This window comes from Arvicola amphibius, chromosome 1 (genome assembly GCF_903992535.2).
Source record: "Arvicola amphibius chromosome 1, mArvAmp1.2, whole genome shotgun sequence".
Classification (NCBI taxonomy): domain Eukaryota; kingdom Metazoa; phylum Chordata; class Mammalia; order Rodentia; family Cricetidae; genus Arvicola; species Arvicola amphibius.
This window is the reverse complement of record NC_052047.1, coordinates 18,760,204-18,782,424: the sequence shown is the minus strand read 5'-3', so window position 1 is coordinate 18,782,424 and position 22,221 is coordinate 18,760,204. Positions and strand designations below refer to the sequence as shown.

The following is a 22,221-nucleotide window of genomic DNA, read 5'->3' as shown; positions in this document are numbered from 1 at the left end:
TCCAAAAAACAAAGCAAAAAAAAAAAAAACAAAAAAAAAACAAAAAAAACCCACAACATTATTTGTCCCACAGATCTGGGTGCTAGAAGATCCGAAATCAGTGGCCCACATATAGTGGGGCCCCATTTGTTCTATCACAAGACGGCAGTATCCACACGGGTGAGAAAGAGCACTCATACCAGGCTCTTCCATAGGTACATTCACTTACTTCTGAGGTAAAGCCCTCCTGACCTCAAACCTGCAATTAGGCCTCACCTCCCATGACTGTGTTAGAATTATGCTTCTAATTCAAACCTTAGGGTAGAGATGTGAGTTCAAACCTTAGCAAGAATCAGTACTCAGTTCAACTCAATAAATTCAACTAATGTACATTAAGATCCTATTTATGTAGACTATTGTCTCCACAGCTGTGCTGCCTAGTTTTTTTTTGTTTGTTTTGTTTTGTTTTGTTTTGTTTTGTTTTGGTTTTCGAGACAGGGTTTCTCTGCAGCTTTTTTTAGAGCCTGTCCTGGAACTAGCTCTTGTAGACTAGGCTGGCCTCGAACTCACAGAGATCCACCTGCCTCTGCCTCCCGAGTGCTGGGATTAAAGGTGTGCGCCACCACCGCCCGGCTGTGCTGCCTAGTTTTTATGTCAACTGGACAGACTATAGTCATTTGGGAAGGATTCTCAAATGAGAAAATGTCTCCATAAGATTGGCCTGTAGTCAAGTCTGTAATATATTTTTTTAAAAAAATAACTGATTGATGTGGGAATGTTGGTGGTATTTTTTGTTGTTCTTTGGGTTTTTTTTTTTTGGGGGGGGGAGTCTGCCACCCAACTTCCAGATAAATCACACACACAGAGAGGGAGGGTTATTATTACTTTTAGATGTCTAGCCTTAGCTTGGCTTATTTCTAGCCAGCTTTTCTTAACTTATCCCATCTACCCTTTGCCTCTGGGCTATTTCCTTTTCTTACTCCTGTGTATCTTTCTTTCACTCCTACTCTGTGGCTCGCTGGGTGGCTGGCCTCTGACATCCTCCTCTCCTTGTTCTCTCTTGTTCCTTCTCCCTCCTTTTCTTGTTTCTTCCTCTCTTCCCAGATTTCTCCTTTTTATTCTCTCTGCCTTACAGCCCCACCTATCCTTTCTCCTGCCTTGATATTAGCTATTCAGCTCTTTATTAGACCATCAAATGTTTTAGACAGGCAAAGTAACACGGCTTCACAAAGTTGAACAAATACAACATGAAAGAATGCAACACATCTTTGCATCACTAAAGCAAATGTTCACTAGCATAAACAAAGGTAATACCTTAAAATAACTTTCCACAACATGGGAATAGTCCAACCTATGGTAGGTAATGCTCCACATGGGCCAGTACTTCTGGGTGCTACAAGAAAATGGGTTGAATGGAGATGGAAGAGTGGATGGGGAGGAGGTAGATGTGAGTCGGGAGCAGCAATGGAAGAAGAGGGAGGGGAAACTGGTCAGTATGTAAAATAAATGAAAAATGTTAAATAAAATAAAAAAAACGAAAATGGGCTGAGCCTGGCAGTGGTGGCACATGCCTTTAATCCTTTCATCAGGAGGCAGAAGCAGACAGATCTCTGAGTTTTAAGCCAGCCTGGTTTACAGAGAGAATTCCAGGACAGCCAGAGCTACACAGAGAAACCCTGTCTCAAAAAAAAAAGGGGGGGGGGAGGAAAGGAAAAAGAAAAGAAAAATGGGCTGAGCAAGAGGTGACAAGTCAAGCCAGTAAGCAACACTCAGTGGCTCCCGCTTCGGTTCTTTCCAGGTTCTGGCCTTACTTGAGTTCCTGCTTTTACTTCCCTCAGTAATTGAATGTTACCTGGAAGTGTGATGTAGAATAACCCTTTTCTCCTCGTGCTGCTTGTTTATGGTATTGTATCACAGAACAGAAATAAATCCTAAGAGAACAGTCAAAGAAAAAAAATTGAAATTTTTGGAGCCATGAAGCATTTTAGAAAGAGAAAAGACAGCCATAAACAACAGAAATAAATTAGAAATTGCTTGGTGTTGTAGGAATAAAGCGGGAAAGTGCTCTTGAATGTGGTCAGGAAGGTTGCAGGTTTGAAAGATTAGTCATGGAAGTTCTCATGTAAGAAGTGCCCACTGAGCACAGACTAAAAGGATACAAAGGCTCATCTCTAACATTTGAGTTTGGTCAAACAGAACAGTCAGACAAGAACAAAATCAAGGTAGATAGGTAGAATGGCCAGCCCCCAGGAAATGTAGCACTTAATGGGAGTCCACAAAGATGACCCCAGCTAGGACCCTGAGCAACTGTGGAGAGGGTGCCTGAACTGGCCTTGCCCTATGGTCAGATTGATGACTATCTTAGTTAGGCATCATCATGGAACCTTCATCCAGCAACCGAGGGGAGCATATGCAGATAGCCACAGCAGAGCACTGGGCTGAGCTCCCAAAGACCAGGCAAAGAGAGGGAAGAGATATTATGAGCAGAGGGGCCAGGACCATGGTGGGGACGCCTGATGTAGGTGGGTCTTCTGTTTGTGTTGATTTCATTGGTTAATAAAGAAACTGCCTTGGCTCATTTAATAGGCCAGCCCTTAGGTGGGTGGAGTAGACAGAGCAGGAAGAAGGAAGTGAAGTAGATGGCTCAGTCAGGTGCCATGCCTCTCCTCAGTGAGACAGATGCGATGAAGCTCCAGCCCAAGATGAACATACGCTAGAATCTTCCCGGTAAGGCACCACTTCGTGGTGCTACACAGATTATTAGATATGGGTTAATTAAGATGTAAGAGGCTGAAACTAATGGGCCAGGCAGTGTTTAAAAGAATACAATTTGTGTGTTGTTATTTCGGGTGTAAAGCTAGCCATGCGGGAGCAGGGCAGGATGAAAAACAGGCCTGCCCGCAGCTCCTCATTTCTACAGACGCCCAATGAAACAGCTTACCTGACCCAATGGGAGCTCACCAACTCTGGCCTGACCATGAGGGAGCCAGCATGGGACCCATAGAACCGAAATGGGCCATCTGAATGTGAGTGACAGTTGTGGCTGGGACAGACTGTGGGGTCATTGGCGGTAAAACCAGGATTTACCCCTATTGCTTCTACAAGGTGGGGAGGGCCTTGATCCTGCCTCAAAGCAATGAGCTAGACTTTGATGACTTTCCATGAGGTGGAGGGAGCATGAGGAGGGGAGGGAGTGGGAACTGGGATTTGTGGATGCTTGCCTAAAGCAGTCTTGACAGTATGAGTGACGTTGCACTGCAGCTGGGGACCTGAATGTGCCTGGCTCTGAATTTTATGCCCTGGCAATCTTTTGGATCATGGAATATCCTGTTCTAAAAGAACATAAACAGACTCAATTCCTCCAGATAGTTAGCTTAGGGTCCAAAATTCTTGGTAGACTTTAGTATCTCTGACAACTATAAGAGAGAGGGTGGAGAACTAGGTCCACTCAAGCTAATTTGCTTTCTTAGAGTAACCAGATTACACAGGTGGCTACTGAGGAGAGATGCTGGATGCTGAGAAGTACGCACACAAAGTTTAGGACGTGAAAATAAGCCAGTGTGGCTTCAATGGAAATGGGGGCAAAAATAAGAGGTCTGATTTTAGGCCATATGAGAAGTCACTTTAAGGATTTGCAGCTTTTATTCAGGGCATCACAGAAAGGTAAGATGTGCCCTAGAACTATGTAGCCAAGGATGACCTTAAACTTCTAATTCTCCTGCCTCTACCTCTGACGTGCTGGAATTACCAATATATGCCACCAAGTTTGGTTTTATGTGGTGCTAAGGATTAAACTCAGGACTTTTTCCAGGCTAAGCTAGTACTCTACCAGATGAGCCATCCCACCAGCACATACTAACCTTTACTGAGCATAGTTCACCAGTTCTATCTAAACACGGTCTCTTCACTCTATTTTCCTTCTGATTATAACCATTTCTTTTTAATAGCCGCAACAACAAAATCCTATGTATAATTCTAAATAACAGTGGCAGGTATCACATACCTATCCTATGTATATATACATACATACTATATACATATATGTAAATATACACAAAGAATATATTTATATATGGAAAAATTTCATTTCATGCACAGTAAATATAAGATGCATAGCAGAAATATGAATTTTACATGTGGAGACCTTGCATTTTTAAGAACACTAAAGATGTGGAGATGTTCTTGTGCTGGATATAGTGGTGTGTGCCTAAAATTCCTCAAGAGGCTGAAGAAGGAAGACTAAGAGTTCAAGACCAGGCTTGGTTATATAGGAAGACACTATTTCAAATAACTGGTGTTTATGTATGAATGTGTCTGCTTCATAGTGTGAGAGTTTAAATGGAATTGGACCCCCAGAAGTTCATAGAGTGAAACTGCTAGGAGGTGTGGCTTTGTTGAAGTAGGTGTGGCCTTACTGGAGGAAGTGTTACATGGTGAAGACAGGCTTTGAAGTCTCATATATGCTCAAGCCTTACTCAGTAGTTCAGATTACTTCCTGTTGTCTGCCGATCAAGATACAGGACTGACTCACAGCTCCAGCGTCATGTCTGCCTGTATGCTACCACTAAATGTTTTCCTTTATAAGAGTTGCCATGATCATGGTCTCTTCACAGCAATAGAAACCCTTAAACACATAGGAAATCTCTTTAACTAATCTAAGTTGTCCTTCCAAATCATACACTAGTTCTCCAAGGTCCAGAAAGGTATTTGAAGACATAAATTGTCAGTTAGGCATACCCAAGTATGTGGTCTTTCTTTAAAATTTCTAGTTTCAGTTGGTGTTACATTTTTGAATGGTCCAAGAATAAGAATATAAAAATGTAGCTTCCAAAAATAAGAATGTAGAAATAAAAAAATATAAAGTTATAAGCCTAGGAGAATGAGAACAGATTGTCAGCAGCTTTCTCGGAAGCTTAAGGATTAACTATTAACAGTGGTTTATTCTGCTTTACAACCCATAGCTCTATTTACAAGGCCGAAGCATCTCTCTGTATACTAAGATCCTTGATTAACACTGATATGAGCTGCGTTAAGTTTTAGGAGACAGATATGTGACCTTTGGGTTACTCATTATCCCTGCCAAGTGAAACTGGCAGCATCAAAGGGGAGGGCACAGGGCTTCAGTAAACAGCACCTGGAAGTACCAAGGAAGACAATAGATAGGTACAAACACTAGTTTAACTGAAAAACTCTGTTATTGAAGATTGTAAAGTAAGGTAATCTGTATCTGAGTTTTACCTCAAGAATGTAAAAATTCCTTTGTTCAGACCTAATGCCTGGTGTCCCTAGTATAAGGTGGGTTCAGAAACCAGCCTTTGCCAGACTTACAAAATCCATCTCTGGCTGTGGTCTCAGCTAGCTGATAAACTTTTTGTGCCCCATGGAAACTTTTTATTTTATTTTTTTCTGGATTCTGATTTCTGGAATAAAGTTTGCTTCTGGTTCATTAGACTTTGCTGGTCTGTCCCATCTTTTTATGAGCCGCTGGGACCCAACAACTTTCAACTTTTTTCTTTCTTAAATTAAGTCGCAGCAGGGGAATCTAGATAATCTCTGTTTGGGTAGATGCTCCACCCCAAACCCCCTCCCCTGGAGCTGCCTCAGTACAGACTCTGCCCAGGAGAAAGTGTCACTGATGGCTCAATTGCCAAGGGCATTAAAAGCCTCCACCTTGTGGTTTCCTCAGTTTCCCCTGGGGCCACAAAGGAAAGCTTTGCTCAGAATAAACCGGGTCTGTTAATTTGGTTTGACTGGTTTATTACATCAGCAGTGGCAGATTCTCATTAAGCAGGATTTTAAACTTCATCTCAACTGGCACAACCTGTGCTGTTTGACCAACTGCCTCTCAGAGAAATGAATGATTCTCCAGACAGACAAGCTATTTGACTCTTACTCTTCTACAGTGATGGATGCATGTTTTCTAAGCAGTTAACAAAAAGCTTACCGCAGACAAACTTTAAAGCATGTCACTAAAACACTTCAGGGCCTATTTCCAATGTTACTATAATTTCATGGTCACAAAGTGGCTATCTTGTGAACATGCACATCACACGCATGACTTCTAATCTTAAGGCAATAGTTACCATCTCCTTAAAAAGAGAAAAAAGAAAAAAAGCATAATATTGGTTCTCATGTCTTCTACACTGAACCAAAGAGTGGAGGGTTTGAAAACTGAGAATCTTATCTCCTGTAAAATATTATCCTCATTAGCCTTAACTCAGAACTAGTGCTTCATTGTTATGCTGGGATGTAGCTCAATTAGTACAGGGTTTAACTAGTATGCATGAAATTGAGTTCAATCCTGTGATGAAACACCATGACCAAAGCAACTTGGGGAGGAAGGGGTATATTTTGCTCACATTTCCATAGAACATTTCATCACCAAAGGCAGTGAGGGCAGGAACTCATGCAGTGCAGTAAGCTGGAGGCAGGAGCTGATGCAGAGGCCATGGAGAAGTGTTGCCTACTGGCTTGTTCAACCTACTTTCCTATAGAGCCAGGACTACCTGGCCACCCACGGTGGGTTGTGCCCTCCCCATCAATCACTAGTTAAGTAAATGCCCTACGTACAGACTTGCCTACAGCCGCATCTTATAGAGGCATTTTCTTCACTGAACCTCTCTCCTCTCAAATGACCTTTGCTTATGTCAAGTTGACATAAAACTATCCAGCACTTGTCAACTGGACACAAACACATCACTGTAAAGGCACAGCCTTTCCTTTCTAATCTATTTTATTCCCAAGAACTCTCATTAAATATATAACTTTAAAAGTTTTAAAGTCAATACAAATTCAAACACATTAAAAATGCAGTATCTTTAAAATATCCAATCCATTTAAAATTCAAAAAAGTTCAAAATCTTTCAGCCATGAGTTCCCATAAAAATAAAAATACAGTTAAATACTTTCTTAAAGAGGGAAGAACCAGGGCAAAGTCACAATCTTAAGTAAGACCAAACTGCAACAGTATAAATAACCCAATGTCCAATTATCTGGGACTCACTAACAATCTCCTGGGCTTCTCCAAGGAGCTTGGTCAATTCTCCAGCTCTGTCCTCTGCAGCAAACACAGTTTGTCTTCTGGGCTCTAGCTGGCTCCAGTACGCTGCCCAAAGTCCCATCCTTCCACAATCCTCCCCAAAACACGGGTCTGTCACAGCAGCACCCATACCAATATGCTGCTATACCAACTTGTCTTCGTTAGGGTTGCTACTGCTGTGATGAAACGCCATGACCAAAAGCAACTTGGGGGAAGAGGCTTTATTTTCCTCACAGTTCCATATAACAGTTCATCATCAAAAACAGTGAGGAGCTAATATAGAAGTCATAGATGTTTACTGCTTACTGGCTTGTTCCATTTTTATAGAACCTAGACTATCAGTCCAGGGATAACACCACCCCTAGTGGGCTGTGCTCTTCCCCATCAATCACTAATTAAGAAAATGCCCTACAGCCTTGCCTATGGCCCCATCTTATGGAGGCATTTTCTTAGTTGAGGTTCCCTTCTTTCTTAATTAGGGTTTCTATTGCTGTGAGAAGACACCATGACTAAGAAAACTCTTATAAAGGACAACATTAAATTGGGGTGTCTTGCTTACAATTCAGAGGCTTAGTACATTGTTGTCATGACGGGAAGCAAGGCAGCATTCAGGGAGACATGGTGCTAGAGAAGGAGCTGAGGGCTCTTACATCTTGAGAGGCAGGCAACAGGAAGTGGTCTAAGACAATGAGCATTGCTTGAAAATATAGGAGACCTCAAAACCCACCCACATAGTGACACACTTCCTTCAACAAGCCACACCCACTCCAAAAAGACCACACCCAATAGAACCACTCCTTATGGGTCAATCATTCAAGCACATAAGTCTATGGGGGATACCTTTTTCAAACCATCACACCTGCTCTCAGATGATTTTATTCAGAACAATTCCCTAGCACTACATAACACCAGGTATGGTGGCACAAACTTATAGAAGTAACCATAACATCAAATTTTCACAGTCGCAACTTCCCTGCATAAAGCTACCTTATATGGAAGGTACTATCTCAAAGCAGACATCTGTCATGGCTCCTACAGAATGTCCTCTCACTTGCTGTTAATGTTCCATGACATAGTGGCTGTGCTGCAGACATATTAATTTGGGTTAAGCACCACAGTCAGTTCTTTCCCTCATGTTGAATAGTTAGTGGGTTTCAATAGTTTTCATTGGCTACAAGAAAAGAAATTTGTTTGATGAGGGATGAAAGCTACACTTACTTGAGAGTATTGAGAAGAGAAACAATCCAGGTGTAGGAAATGTAGTGGTAGCAGTAGTTTCTCCTCTCGGGTCCTTGACCTCACCAAGTACAGACAAAGGGTTAGGTTTACTGTTTCAGTCATGAATTCTACCTACTGAATGAGCAGGCCTTCAGTTCAATTAAGTGGTTGTTGGCTCTCCTCAGGATACAGGTGCCATTACTGAAGTACTATGCCATGCTGGTTACGGTTGTGATTTGTAGGCATTGCAGCTAGGTAGGACTTCTGATTGATTACATTTCTCCCTTGGCAACTTGCATAGCTCCTCTTGGTACTATAAGAGCTAGTCTTCAGGCAAGGATTCTACATCAGTTCCAGCTTCATTTCTCCGAGTCTTGTGTCTGAAATGTGTGGAGTCTTCAGCAACAGATTCTTACCTTCAATGTACTTATTTCTCAGACTTGCACTTCTCATCTCCCATCTCCACAAGATGGATACATAAGCAAAAGCTACTCCAGGATTGCAAAGGAAAAAGCCAAATTTTTAGGCAAATAACCAAATTCAGTCAGACTATTAAAAGAACAATCTGGGCCTAGACAATTCCTGACTTCATGCTGGTGAGGTGTGTGTTTATCACCATGCAAGGATACTGGATCATTACTCACTGCCCCATGCAATCATTCAGTATATTACTGAACCTTGGGCTAAGTGCAGAAGTAATCTGCATGGCCGATGGTGGTGGAACTATTTGGGAAAAATTAGGAGGTGTGGCCTTTTTGGAGAAGGTGTGTTACTGGGTGTTGGCCCAGAGATTTCAAAAGCACATGGAATTTTCAGTTAGCTCTCTCTGCCTTATGTTTATGGATCTAGACCTAAGCTCACCCTGTACGATAGCCACAAATAAAAACCTTCCTACATAAGATGCATTGGTCTTATCACATTAACAGAAAAGAAACTAAGACATTGATTAAGAGGTAAAGACTGAAGTGTTTAAGGTACAAGACAAGGAAAGCCAAAGATAGTAAACAAATCAAATAGTAGAAAGAAGAGTGAGTCCCTTCTATAGAAGTGAGCATTGGCCTGATGAACTCATACTTCAAGTCTCAAAATACTGAGGCAAAAAATACATAAAACAAATTTCCATTGTTTTAAATCACTTTGTTACAGCAGCCCATGGAAATTAATTCAGCTCATTTACTACAGTTTTCTGTTCGATTATTTAATGACCAGTGATTTAAAATTTATATTTGGAACCAACTATTAGACATATTAATCAGTTCTTTTATAGCAAACGTTATATTGTGGGAAAACAGTGATTTTGTTCTTTCAATATTATTAAAACAATCCAGCAAAATGGTAATCACTAAAGGTAGTATGCACATTCATGCAAAATTATGAAATGTTTACACAGGAGTATGAAATAATTATCTAATTCAAGTTTACTCAAAACTAAATAAAAGTTTTATTTTAAAATAATCATAGTTACAAAAATTTACAATAAACAACCATTTTATACATGTATGCACCTTTCATCTCTTTATTTGAGTAAAAAGAAGACAACTTTCCACATTCAAGAGGTTTTTAATGTTGTAATGATTACCTAAAAGTAAAGTAACAAGAAAATACAATTATTTCAAGTAACAAAAAGATATATTTTTCCATAAGAATTATTTCTTTTGAAGTATTTCTTCACCACTTAACACATACGATATATAATATGAAATAAAAAAAAATTATCTACCTTAAAGTAACTTATTTAATTTTAATTGTACAAATCCAAAGACACAAAAATGAATCACCACCTATTGATTCAGAGAGGACATTAAAGAATAGAAATTTCCCATCAACTTCTAACAAAAGCAGATAAATTAAAAATGTATACAAGAAGAGAAAACCATTCTGAAATCAGTCTTTAAATGATCTTTAGAAATGCTGTAAGTTCCTATAAAGAAGACACATACATACATGCACTGGTCAGAATAAAAGGTGAGCTCTTTTATAAAATAATTTTAAAGGCAAATGCTGCTCTAGATGGATAGTGTCATATATGACAGGTTTACTTGCATTAAATATTATTACTGTGACTTTCTCTGTCTTTCTAATTTCAATTAGAGATTGGTATCCATTAAAACTACTAGACTTACAAGCAACTCCACAACAGTGCTAGTGCACAGCAAGTACAGGGCTAGGACGGGGATACACTCACTGAGCACTTGCCCAGCAGTAAGAAAAGGACTTCAGTTCAATTCGCAGAACCACAAGATGAAAGTATATAAATATAGCTACTATTCCCTTCATCACAATGTGAGCTTTGTAAATGTGAAGAGTTTTATCTCTTTTCATTCATTTATCCCAAACTTAAAAAACAATACTTGGTATCACATTACACTGTTATTCATATTTACTGAAGGAAGGAATAAGCAAGCAAATAAATTAAAATACCTAGTACTGATGGCCTATAATCTTTTAATAGTACACTGGTCTGTATAGTTAAAACTAAAAAGAGCTATATAAGGTCATAGGAAATAACATCACTTATAGCTTGGGAGGCAACACAACTTTTACTTAATATTTTTATTATTTAGCAATAAACATGTTTAAATTTCATATATCAAAACACTATAAATACTTACTTAATGATAAAATAAAAGGAAAATATGTACCAAACTGTTTTGGCATCAATAACACGATGACTAATGTAGCTTCCATATTCATGGAACTATACACTAGCAACTACAAAGTCATTGTAACAAAATGAATCAAAATGCTTTAGTTGTTCTTACCTGAAGGAACATAGAACGAATCACCAGTACTTATCATATATGCTGTTTCATGTAAGGTACATAAAAGGTCACCGAAGTTAACATAAAAAACCTATAGAATTAAAAAAAGAAATCTCAGTTCAAATTGAACCACAATTATGCTACAGAAATCCTTAAATGAAATGCAGCATGAAAAAATAATGTCTCCTCATGGATGTCTGTATTCTAATCTCCAGAACCTGGAAATACATCCTATGTAACAAAAGAACCTTGAGATGGGGAGTAAGCCTTAATTTCAACTGAACCAAATCTAAACACACAAACCCTCAAAGATGAACTCGCCCACACCACCCAGAGATCCCCATACAAACACATCCAAGACACACACACACACACACACACACACACACACACACACGAGAGAGAGAGAGAGAGAGAGAGAGAGAGAGAGAGAGAGAGAGAGAGAGAGAGAAGAAAATGAGGCAGAAAGAGCAATTTTAAACAAGGTTTTTGTACTCTTGCTGGTGGTAAAGAGTAGAAGGCCCAAGTCAAGGAACATGCTATTTGTAAAAGCTGCCAACCTACAGAGAATAAATGAAAACTTAAGTTCTATAGTCACATGGGAACTGAATTCTCTCAACAATATCAATAAATCTGGGAGGAAATAAACAGATTCATCCTTAGAAACGGAAGCAAACCTGTCAATATCTTAATTCCGAACCCTTGATACTCTGAATAAACTATACAGCCAAGTCTGCCAGATGTATAACTAGGCAAAATAAGATAATCAAAGGTCACTACTTTAAGCCACTAGTACATTGTATTTTGTTAGATCAATAACAGAAAACTAATATGAACTCAATTTTGTTCATTCAATGTCATGAAAATTCAGTACTTAAGCTTACAAGTAAACTTTACTAAAAAAGAAAAATGTTATACATGCTCTTTCAAAGATTACATGTTTTTTGAATAACACACTTCTCAACAGGAATGATGAACCACAGATAAGAAGCCAAATCTGTAGGAGACTGCTCTTTCATTTCTCAACCACTCAGGCCCAAATAATCATGTAGAAACTGTATTAATTTCTACTTAATAGTTATTGCAACACTGCTTAGCCAAAAGCTTAGGCATATTCCTGGCTGACTCTTATATCTTAAATTAACCCATTTCTATTTATCTGTGTACTGCCACGAGGACTTACTGGAAAGGTTCTGGGTCCTTCTCCTTTGGCAGCTACATGGAGTCTCCTAGACTCTGCCTGCCCGCCCTCTCTCTCTCTCTCTCTCTCTCTCTCTCTCTCTCTCTCTCTCTCTCTCTCTCTCTCTCTCTCTCTCTCTCTCCATATATATATATTCCAGCCTGGCTATATTCTGCCCTACCACAGGTCAAAGCAGCTTTATTCATCAACCAATAAAAGCAACACATATACAGGACATCCACATCACAAATCCATCTTGTGGGTGTGGGGGATGACATGACAAAACAAAAAGCCCATCTCACATATTTTCACATCAAGAATAAGAAATAGGATAAATTTACTTTTCAATTACATTGGCTTCAAATTCAAAGATGGCCAGCTTCCCAATTTATTTATATGTAGATGGTTATCTATTTTGAAGACCACAAAAATAAACATAAAGTATCCAAATTTTATGATGTGCCTATTGTTAGGTTTATCATCAAATTTTGTACTTTGAAGTCTTATTCCCAATTTGATGGTATTATTGTGGAGCCATCATGAAAGAAATTAATGCCCTTAAAATTACACCAGAATATTCTCTCCCTTTCTGTCTGTACCCTTCCTCCCTCTACTCCCCTCCCGTCTGCTTGCCTCTTCCCCTTCCCTTCTTCCCCCACATCTCTCCTCCATGTAAATCAGGAAGTATGCTTTCAACAAACACATCTCAGCCTCTAAAACTGAGAAATAAATGTTCATTTTTGGAGACACTAAATCTATAGTATTATTATTAATCTAAGGCACCCTTCAAGAATATTTTAAAAGTGTGAGGCACAGAGGTTAGATAAGCTTCAAAACTCAATGAAATGACAGAACTGGGATTAGGATTGTGCACTCCAACGCCACAACTCACATTCCCAACCTCTATGAAAGGATAGCTCTCTAAATGGAGAAATGTTCCTCCAATTTTTTTTGAGGAACTAGAAAAAAAAATTGTAATTCTTATATCATCTAAAGATCTGCCTCAAGTAGAAAAGGTGAATGTAGAAAGTAATGCATATATTTCTAGATCATTTTCCTTATCTGATCAGCTTAGCTCTCTAAGCACACCTCTTCTCATTTTTGCCATTTAATTAAGATAATTTTTAATTAAATGAGAAACAGCTCTACATAAAAATCAAATGAGAACATTCAAATAGAGTGACAAACTAATCAATAGGGAAATAGGAGTTACAAGCTATCACATTACCCCACAAAGAATGAATATTATCAAAAAAACTAAAGATAAAAAATGCTGGTAAGGATACGGAGAGAATTGAATGTTTCTATTCTATTGGTGGAAATGTAACTCAGTGCATGCCTTATGGAAAACCCCACACAGATATCTCAAAAATTAAACCACAACTATAATATGACCTAGCAATCCCTCTAATGAATATATATGCAAAGAAAAAAAGGAGTCTATCGAAGCCTGAGGCTCTCATGTCTACAAAAACCTAACACTAGAAATAACCTAAGTGCACACTGCCCAATAAGCAGATACAAAATGTGATACATATGCAGGATGGAATAATATTTCATAAAATAAAAAAGTATTATTGTTTGTGACATTAAATAAGACTAGAGATCTTTATGCTAAGTAAAATAAACCACCAATGAGAAAAGATACTCCTGTAATATAAAAAAGTTAACCCAATGGGTACTAAGTTACAGGTCGAGAGACAGAAGCAAAAAGCTCTGACACACAATAAAGCTATAACAGAAAAGAATACTCTGTACATTTTTAAAGCAGTAAGAAACATCTTATCTATTTTTTTGAGATTATAATTACAACATTTTTCCCTTCCCTGTCCATACTTCAAACCTTCCCATATACCCCTCCTGCTCTCTTTCACATTCATGTTATTTGTTATTACATGTACACATGTACATCTATGTACACATACATTCCTACATAAGCCTGCTCAGTCTGTATGTTACTTGTTATGTCTTTAGGGCTGACCATTTGGTATTGGAGAACCAAATGCTGTGCTCTTCCCTGGAGAAGTCTATTTCTTGTGCTCTCAGAATTCCTAAGTTGCCTTTAATTCTTTGTATAGGACTAAGACCTCATGGACCGTCCCCTATCCATTTTTACCACGAAGAAATGATAAAACTTCAAAAAATAGGTATATTTAACTTGATTTAAATAGTTTACAAAATGTATCACACATGCATCAATATATCACAAAATATCACAAAATATCTCTATGTATTGCTTTTTAACTCTGCTGAAAAACAATAAAAATTAAACTAAATAAGCATGATTCAAATATATTCTAAAACACATTTTTGAAGGGCTGGAGATGGTTCAGGTAGTAAATAGAAGCATGAGGACCTGAATTCAGATCCCTAGTACCACAGTAAAACAAAACAAAACAAAGGAAACAGGTAGCATAGTACATGCCTATAACACCAGTACTTGGGTGATGAAGACAGGCGATCCGAGGGTATCATCACCCAGCCAGGCCAGCCAATTGGTAAGCTTAAGGTTGAGTAAAAACTTTATTTCAAAGAATAAAGTAGAAAAGCAACTACTATCAACTCCTGATTTCTATGTGTATACATATATCTACCCATACACATGCACCCAACACCAACACACAAGCACATTCACACACAAAAAAAGAATTTGATACATACAAACATAGAACAAAAGGGCAAAGCTGCCTGTCCAATATAGTCTCTTTCCTTCATTACTTAATATTTGAGAAGAAAGCCTAGCATCGATAATTTAAAAGCAGTACTGTGTACTAAAAGATTAAGTCCTTTATAAAGATATATATATAACCACAATACTGTCATCACTAAAATTAACATTCAAAAATCCACTTATGTTTTCAACATATTTTTAAGGGTTTTTTTGTTTGGTTTGGTTTTGAGACTAGGGTACACACACAATAGAGGTACACACAGTTACTGATCAGACCTTTCAGTTAATAGCTGTGGTCTCAATCAAGGCTGATTGTTCTCCTTAGGATAAAACAGTTTCTGAAAATGTAACTGTCACCGCCTAGTGTGGTACCGATAGAGAGAAACCAGGGAAGTTGCTAAATGCCCATCTATATATAGAATAGTTCCCTGCTACAATAAAGACAATCACCTAGGGAAAAACGTTAACCATGCCATGCTGTGAAGCCCTGACATAGAGTTTTTACCTGGTCCTCTCTCTCTTTTCAATTCCTATTGCTCTCATATACAATACATTAAGTAACTGATCATAAAATCTTCATACAGCAGGACTTTGTTTATTATATTCACTTTCCGCTCTCTTTCATTCCCTGTGAACTAGTAGTTTGATCTAAAGACCTATGATTCTATGTTATTTTCTTCCAGTTTCTATGTATTTTAAAAACATTAAGCCTACTTACAACTCTATTTTTCTATCAGGAAATACATGTCTAGCTATGCTCCTTACTGATGCTCGGGGCCCACATTAGTTTATCAAGGACACAAAATGGTGATTATTTCAAGCGCAGCATTCCATGTTCACTCAGTACCTAAGCATTCCTAACAAGAAATTCTCACCTACTGTCGGCCTACCTCACTTCAGACTTTGTATGGGAAAAGGCGAATAAAGGATTGATTTTCGCCCCCCTTGGCTTGACTATCAGCTGGGAACATGATGAGCAGCTTCCAAAAAGCCTCCAGAATTAACACATTAAGTTTTCTTTTGGAGGCTATCTAACAGTGATGGACTCAGACAGAAATGAAGGACATCAATCCAAAGAGTGTTCTTTCATCTTTGGCCAGTGGGAGAGCATCTTTAAGCTGGATGCTGAGACGTTATTACCGAATAACGTCCTGCTCATCTCTGATAGTCTTCCATCACGTATGCCATGATAAAAACATCCAAAACCTAAATGAAGGCCCAAATTGGGCATTTCCCACAAGAAATGGAGAAATAGTTAATGTGAGTTGATATTTTGTTTGTTTGTTTTAGTTCTGGATTATTTATTTATAATGTTTAAACTGTATTTCCAGATCTTTTAAGAAGAGAAAAAATAAAAAAATTCTGACTTTAACATTCCTACAAGTTGAGTACATTTTCATGTTTTGCTGTGTTCTTCACATCGTTTTTTATCTAACATTTATTTCATTTTATTTGGAGGAGGCAGTCTACAGGCCACAGTCCACCGTAGGAGCTGCAGAAACCAGCTCTCTCCTTCCCAAAGCTGCCAAGCTTGGCAGCAGATGCCTTTACTCACTGAATCATCCTGATGGCCCTCCTTACCTTTCCTTCTTCCTATCTTAAGTGCCTTTCTGCTTTTTAGGAAAGATCCATAATCAACTCTACTAGTACATTGCTAATCTTCCTTTGGGTTGATCTCCTTCTCCTCCTCCTTTAGACAGTGTCTCTAGCATTGTACCCGGAAGAAGTTAAAGGCAAATTCTGGGGTTCTATTCTTGTCTCTTTTTGTTTTTCAAAAATCATATCAAGTATACTTAAAGTTTTTTTTAAAAAATGCAAAAAATACTTTGTATGCTAACCTAAAAATTAAGAAAAATATTCCAATTATGAAGAAAATATTTAATTCCAATTTTCAGTTAAAAATGAGTACTCAAAGCTAATAACCAATCACATAGTAACACGTTTTCTATGTCTTCTTGCCATTTATATTTTCACTCTAATCAGGGGCTAAAGATGTAGCTCAATGGAAGAAAGCTTGTCTAGCACACAATAACCCTAAAGTTCCATTCATAACATACAGTAAAGCAAACAGGAGGAAAATAGAAAGATAGATATAAATTAAAAATGTGCTTTAGAACTTTAGCCAAAAAAAAATTCTCATGTAGCTAGTATTAAAGATACATTTGAGATAGTTTTTAAATACACTTCTTAGATCACATTTGAAGTTATAGAACTTTAATTTGCCACATATTTATGCTATTAACCCAAAATAAAAATACGTCATTTTGCTTCCTGCACTATGTTTTTCTTTTCCAAATTTTCCAATTATAAGTAGTATTACAAATGAATATACATAATCAGTTTGTACTAATAGAAAGGTAGGTATTTTTCGAGTTAAATTCTATTAATTCATTATAGTGTCATTTGTTTTAAGATGTGAATCCCTTTTAATACTAACTAGGTTAAATATTTCAAATATTTATTATTTAAATTTCCTTTTACATAGGGCATTATAATTTAACAGGTAACTATCATTAGGTCAGTGATGATATACAATGTCTTCATCATTAGTTATTGTTTAGTTCACTGAATTAAATAAGTCATTAAGAACCCTGGAATAGGAGCAATGGGAAAGAGCACTTGTTGCAAAGAGTGAGCAGCAGCACCTATGTCAAAACTCAGGTGTGAAATGTGTGCCTGTAACCCCAGCACTACAAAGGAAAGGTGGAGGTAGAGGCAGGAGAATAGTTGAGCTTGTAGTCTGTCAACCTAACGCCATGTTCAGTGAGAGCCTGTCTCACAGGAATAAGAGTAATTTAGCAGCACACCATCTGGTCTCCGCACCCTGCCATATGTGCATATACCACACAGACATAAAGCTACAGAACACTGAAATTATTTTAATTGATTCTAGTTATAATGATGCAATAATAAATTATTCTTACAATGTCCCTTAATTATAATATTGCTACAATGATGGCATAATATTAAATATCCTTCAAATAAACTTTGTAAATTTTACACTTATCATGTTTAGAATGAAGTGTTAACAGCACTCGTGAACATATGCACAGCACACATGTGTACACAGTAGATACTGAGACAAAGGGAGAGGGAAAAAGAAGAGAGGGGCAACTTCAGACCCTGTTAGGTACAACAGGGAGGCAGCTAGTTTTTTGCCTCCAGAGCACTCTAACTATTTAAATCATTTTAAAACTCTTTGATCCTTAACCACATGATACAGAAATTCACAAACCTTAATCTCTATCGGTCCCTGCAGCTCTAAAGTTCTACTTCTTTATTTGCAAATCTGTATTCTAAGATTCTCTTAACAATCACCCCTCAAACCACTGAACCTTAAGGTTGTACTATGCACAGTACAGGTATTTTTAAATAATTACTGACTAGTTAACCACAACAGATTTAATAAAGGAAAAGATTTCTTTTTCTTTGTGCATTATAACAATGGGATTTCACTACCAGGTAAATAGAATTTCAACGCATCATCAGAGAAAAAAAAATCAGTTGTACTTCTAGAAATAAATGGAGAAATATACTCACCAATATATCTTGGCCAACATGCTGCTTTCCTTTTTCTTCATGGGGTCCTAAAATCAATTTTCCAGTAGAAAAGACTGCTGTATCCAATGTTTTAAAAACTTTTAAACCATGTTGCTCCACAAAAAATTGGTATGTATCTCGTGGCCTTATAAGAACTAGGGAGAAAACAACAATACAAATATAATACCAGCTAAACATGCTTAACAGCCTGTAACTGTCATCTTAACACTTAGGGAACTAAGGAAGGTTATAAACTGGAAGTCCCTCTGGGGTACACATGGGAAATCCTATTGTAATTGTAGTACTGAATGATATATTATAAATATGTATATGAGTCATTTAGGCCATGCATACATACAGGCAGTAGTATTATACAGACTGAAGATGGCTGGCTCTGTAGCTGGAATGCCAAAGGTCACACTCTGCCTGGCTCATAACTGTGTAACTCTGGACTACTTAAGCTCTCTCTCTAAGCCTCAATTTCCTTTCTGTAAAAATGAGCAACAGCCTATTTAAACAGTTTCTGTGAATCTCAAAGAATTAATAAATGAGAACAAAAAGGAATGACTGACTCAAACTAAGCACTGTGTTATTAGCTTAACAATAATGGAACTGTTTACTTGTTTACTTCGAAGGAGACTAAGATAGAAAATAATATTAAGAGAGACACTATAAAGAGCTCCATGCCTTTACAAAGCTTAACAAGCTCCAAAATAAAAATGTGTCATCACAATGATAATATATTGGTTTAGTTCATTTGATGATGATTAAACAGAAACATTTTTATTTAATTAAGACTATAAGAAAGTATAATATAAAAGCTAATGCCAAGCCCAGTGACTTTCTGCCTACAGATCAGGATATAAGTCAACTACTTCTAGCACCATGCTTGCAATGCTTGCTGCCACAATAATAATGGACTAAACCATAATGATAAATGAAACTCTGAGCAAGTCCCCAACTAAGTGTTTTCTTTTCTAAGAGCTGCTTTGGTTATGGTTTCTCTTCACAGTAATAAGGGCAGTGACTGGGACAGAGTCCATATAGTTATTAAGATATTTAAGTACTTCCTATAAGTAAATACTACTTGGTTGGTATGGTGGTTTGAAAGAAAATGGCCCCAAAAGAAGTGGTACTATTAGGAGTGTGGTCTTTTTGGAGTAGGTGTGGTCTTGCTGGATGAAGTGTGTCACTGTGCATGCAGGCTTTGAGGCCTCATCTTTGCTCTAGCCATGCCCAGTGAAACAGTCTACTTTCTGCAGCCTGCACATTCACACATCCTTCTCTAGGACCATGTGCCTACATGCCAAATGCTCCCCTCCGTGATGATTTTGGACTAAACCTCTGAACCTAAGCCATCACTTAAATGTTTTCCTTTATAAAAGTTGCCAAGTTCACAGTGTCTCTTCACAGCAATAGAAATCCTAACTGAGATAGTTGGTAAACACCCATATATTCCCTAAAGCCCTGTACCACTAGAATATTATGGATGGCCTCCCAGAAACTAAATGTTTAATGTCAATGTAATAAAGCATGAGGCTTCTAGGCTCTTAACATTAAAACTGATATTTGTATGACTGACTGATGCTACTAACAGTCATCTTCACAAAGTTTCACGTTCCAGATACTATGACTGGATTCCAAAGGTACAGAAGATAGTGTGTGCCCTGGCCCAAATTCTGCTTAGCCAAATGGAGTACATCCTGGGGCATACCAGTTAACTTTCTATAATTTCCCATAGAAAGTTCCTCATATATCTCCTCATTTATAGAAGGCCCAGGCCTACTGGAAAAGATAACATATCTGGTAGATAACAGTACCACTTGAACGCCAGAACTCAGAACACAAACACATGATACTGTATTTCACATAAATGTTCATCCATAATTATTCTCACAAAGGCTGTTTATTGGAAGAGATTTTAGTGCTGAGAGAGGAGGAGGAGGAGAAAGAAGGAAAAAGAGGTAAAGGGAGAAGAGGGAGGGAGGAAGAGAGCATACACACAGACCAACCATTCAATAGTTTCTGTTAAATTATTTTCAGTATTATTACCAAACTTACCCATAGGGACAATCTCTCTTGTTTCTGGGTCCTTTACCAATGTTGCCTCAAAGGGATTTCCTAGGGGTTTATCCAGATTCACCACTAAACTATCCTCTGTAGAACAAACACCATTGAAACAAAATTAATTTGTATTCATTATAAAAAATTTCAATACAAAATATAGAGATAAGTTGCAAAGAAAACTGACAAAGATTTAGCAACCCCTTTCTGATCATGTTAGCACATTAATAAGCAAAATTTCAAATTCCAAGACATATGATTTAATGTAAAGTAAATACCTCTGAGAGCCATTATGTAAACTTTTCATTTCAACAAAAACTAAATGATGATTTGCATAATCACTCAGAGCTGCAACCATGACAAAGTTCTGGGAAAATAAATTAAATGTCTACTGCAACCATATTTTGAGAATGGAAAAGGGAAGAGTCATATGACTAGGTAACGCTCTCAAAAGGAAACATTTTATACTATACTATAGCTATTTTTATAAGAATAAAATTGTCTTATATTCTAAACTGGGGATGACATAAAATGATCTTTACTGATGAGGCTACTATGTCTGAAGGTTTTTAAGAGATATGAAATCTAAGTTACATTGGAACAGGTTCATACTTTCATGGTTATCACGATGGATCCGTTTCTTGTTGGCTTTTTTGTCGACTTTGTCCAGGTTTCTTTTTGCCTTTTTTATGGGTGATACTGGAGGTGGGGATACAATTCCAATCACAATTCTTCCTAAAATTTAACAAAAAAAGTTTTCCTGGGGACTTTAAAAACTAAAAGCAAAACATTAAATATATTATATTTCCTTTCAAAGTACCAAAGGAAATGTTGTTACTACATGTTACAGCTGTTAAAGAGACACAACTACTAACCAATTTCAACTGTGTCTCTAACAATCTAAATCAAATGATGAAACAAGACTCAATGACCTGTTACTCACTTGAAATGGATAGTTGTCAATGGAGGATTCAAAACAAAATGGAACACTGCAGAAACTAGTAATAAACCTGAAGTAGTGAGCCACAGTGAAGTGTCCTTTAACACAGCTACAACCCATCCAAATAGGGAAATAACCTTAACACTTAGTTCCTTGTTAACTCTATAAAGGGACTAGATGCTATGAGTGAGAAATATATCATCTTTATCAGATACTAATTTTCTCATGTTCTAATGTGTTTCATTTTAGGATAGAAGGACAGCTCACCAGTAAAGAGTTTATGCTGCTCTCATAAAGGACCAGGGTTCAATTCCCAGCACCCACATTGGGTGCCTCACAACCACCTGGTCCCTCAGCTCCAGAGGGATTCAATGATTCTTTGCCTCTGTGCATATCTTCACGGCCTCCCACATACACATAATTAAAATAAAACTATTAAATTATTCACTTTATGCAATCAGAAACCTCAACTATTTAAGTGACAATATCTACAAAGTCAGAGAATCAAATAGCTAGTTATTAAAAAATGGGGGAAAAATCAACACCTCTAAAATAATGAGAAAATTTTTTGAATTAAAACACTATTTTTAGATGTTTGTATATGGGAGGTGATAAAAATATGTAGAATAGAGCCTGTCACATGATAAAATTGTTTAAAGCAATGAATCTTTCACTTATAAGACATTATCACCTAAATTAGGTCTTACCTGATGGCCTTTCTTGATAATCTATCCGTTCCCCTCGCCAATATTCGAGAGGTTTCAAACGTATTCTCTTTGTTCTACGAACATTTGGTGAATTGGAGGGCAGTACTGTCAAAGTTAAACA

The 22,221-nt window shown here is 37.5% G+C and overlaps 1 protein-coding gene across 1 annotated transcript in view; it reads right to left on the bottom strand.

Moving 5' to 3' along the window:
- Positions 1 to 9,352: 9,352 nt before the first annotated feature.
- Positions 9,353 to 22,221, bottom strand: part of Cenpc (centromere protein C) — a 46,525-nt gene continuing 33,656 nt past the window's right edge. The window contains exons 14-19 of the mRNA XM_038345604.1: positions 22,101 to 22,205; positions 21,066 to 21,188; positions 20,451 to 20,546; positions 18,390 to 18,544; positions 10,999 to 11,089; positions 9,353 to 9,815 (exon numbers count right to left, since the gene is read on the bottom strand). Of these exons, the coding sequence (XP_038201532.1) occupies positions 9,745 to 9,815; positions 10,999 to 11,089; positions 18,390 to 18,544; positions 20,451 to 20,546; positions 21,066 to 21,188; positions 22,101 to 22,205 (641 nt within the window). The 3' untranslated portion in view covers positions 9,353 to 9,744. The remainder of the gene's footprint in view (positions 9,816 to 10,998; positions 11,090 to 18,389; positions 18,545 to 20,450; positions 20,547 to 21,065; positions 21,189 to 22,100; positions 22,206 to 22,221) is intronic.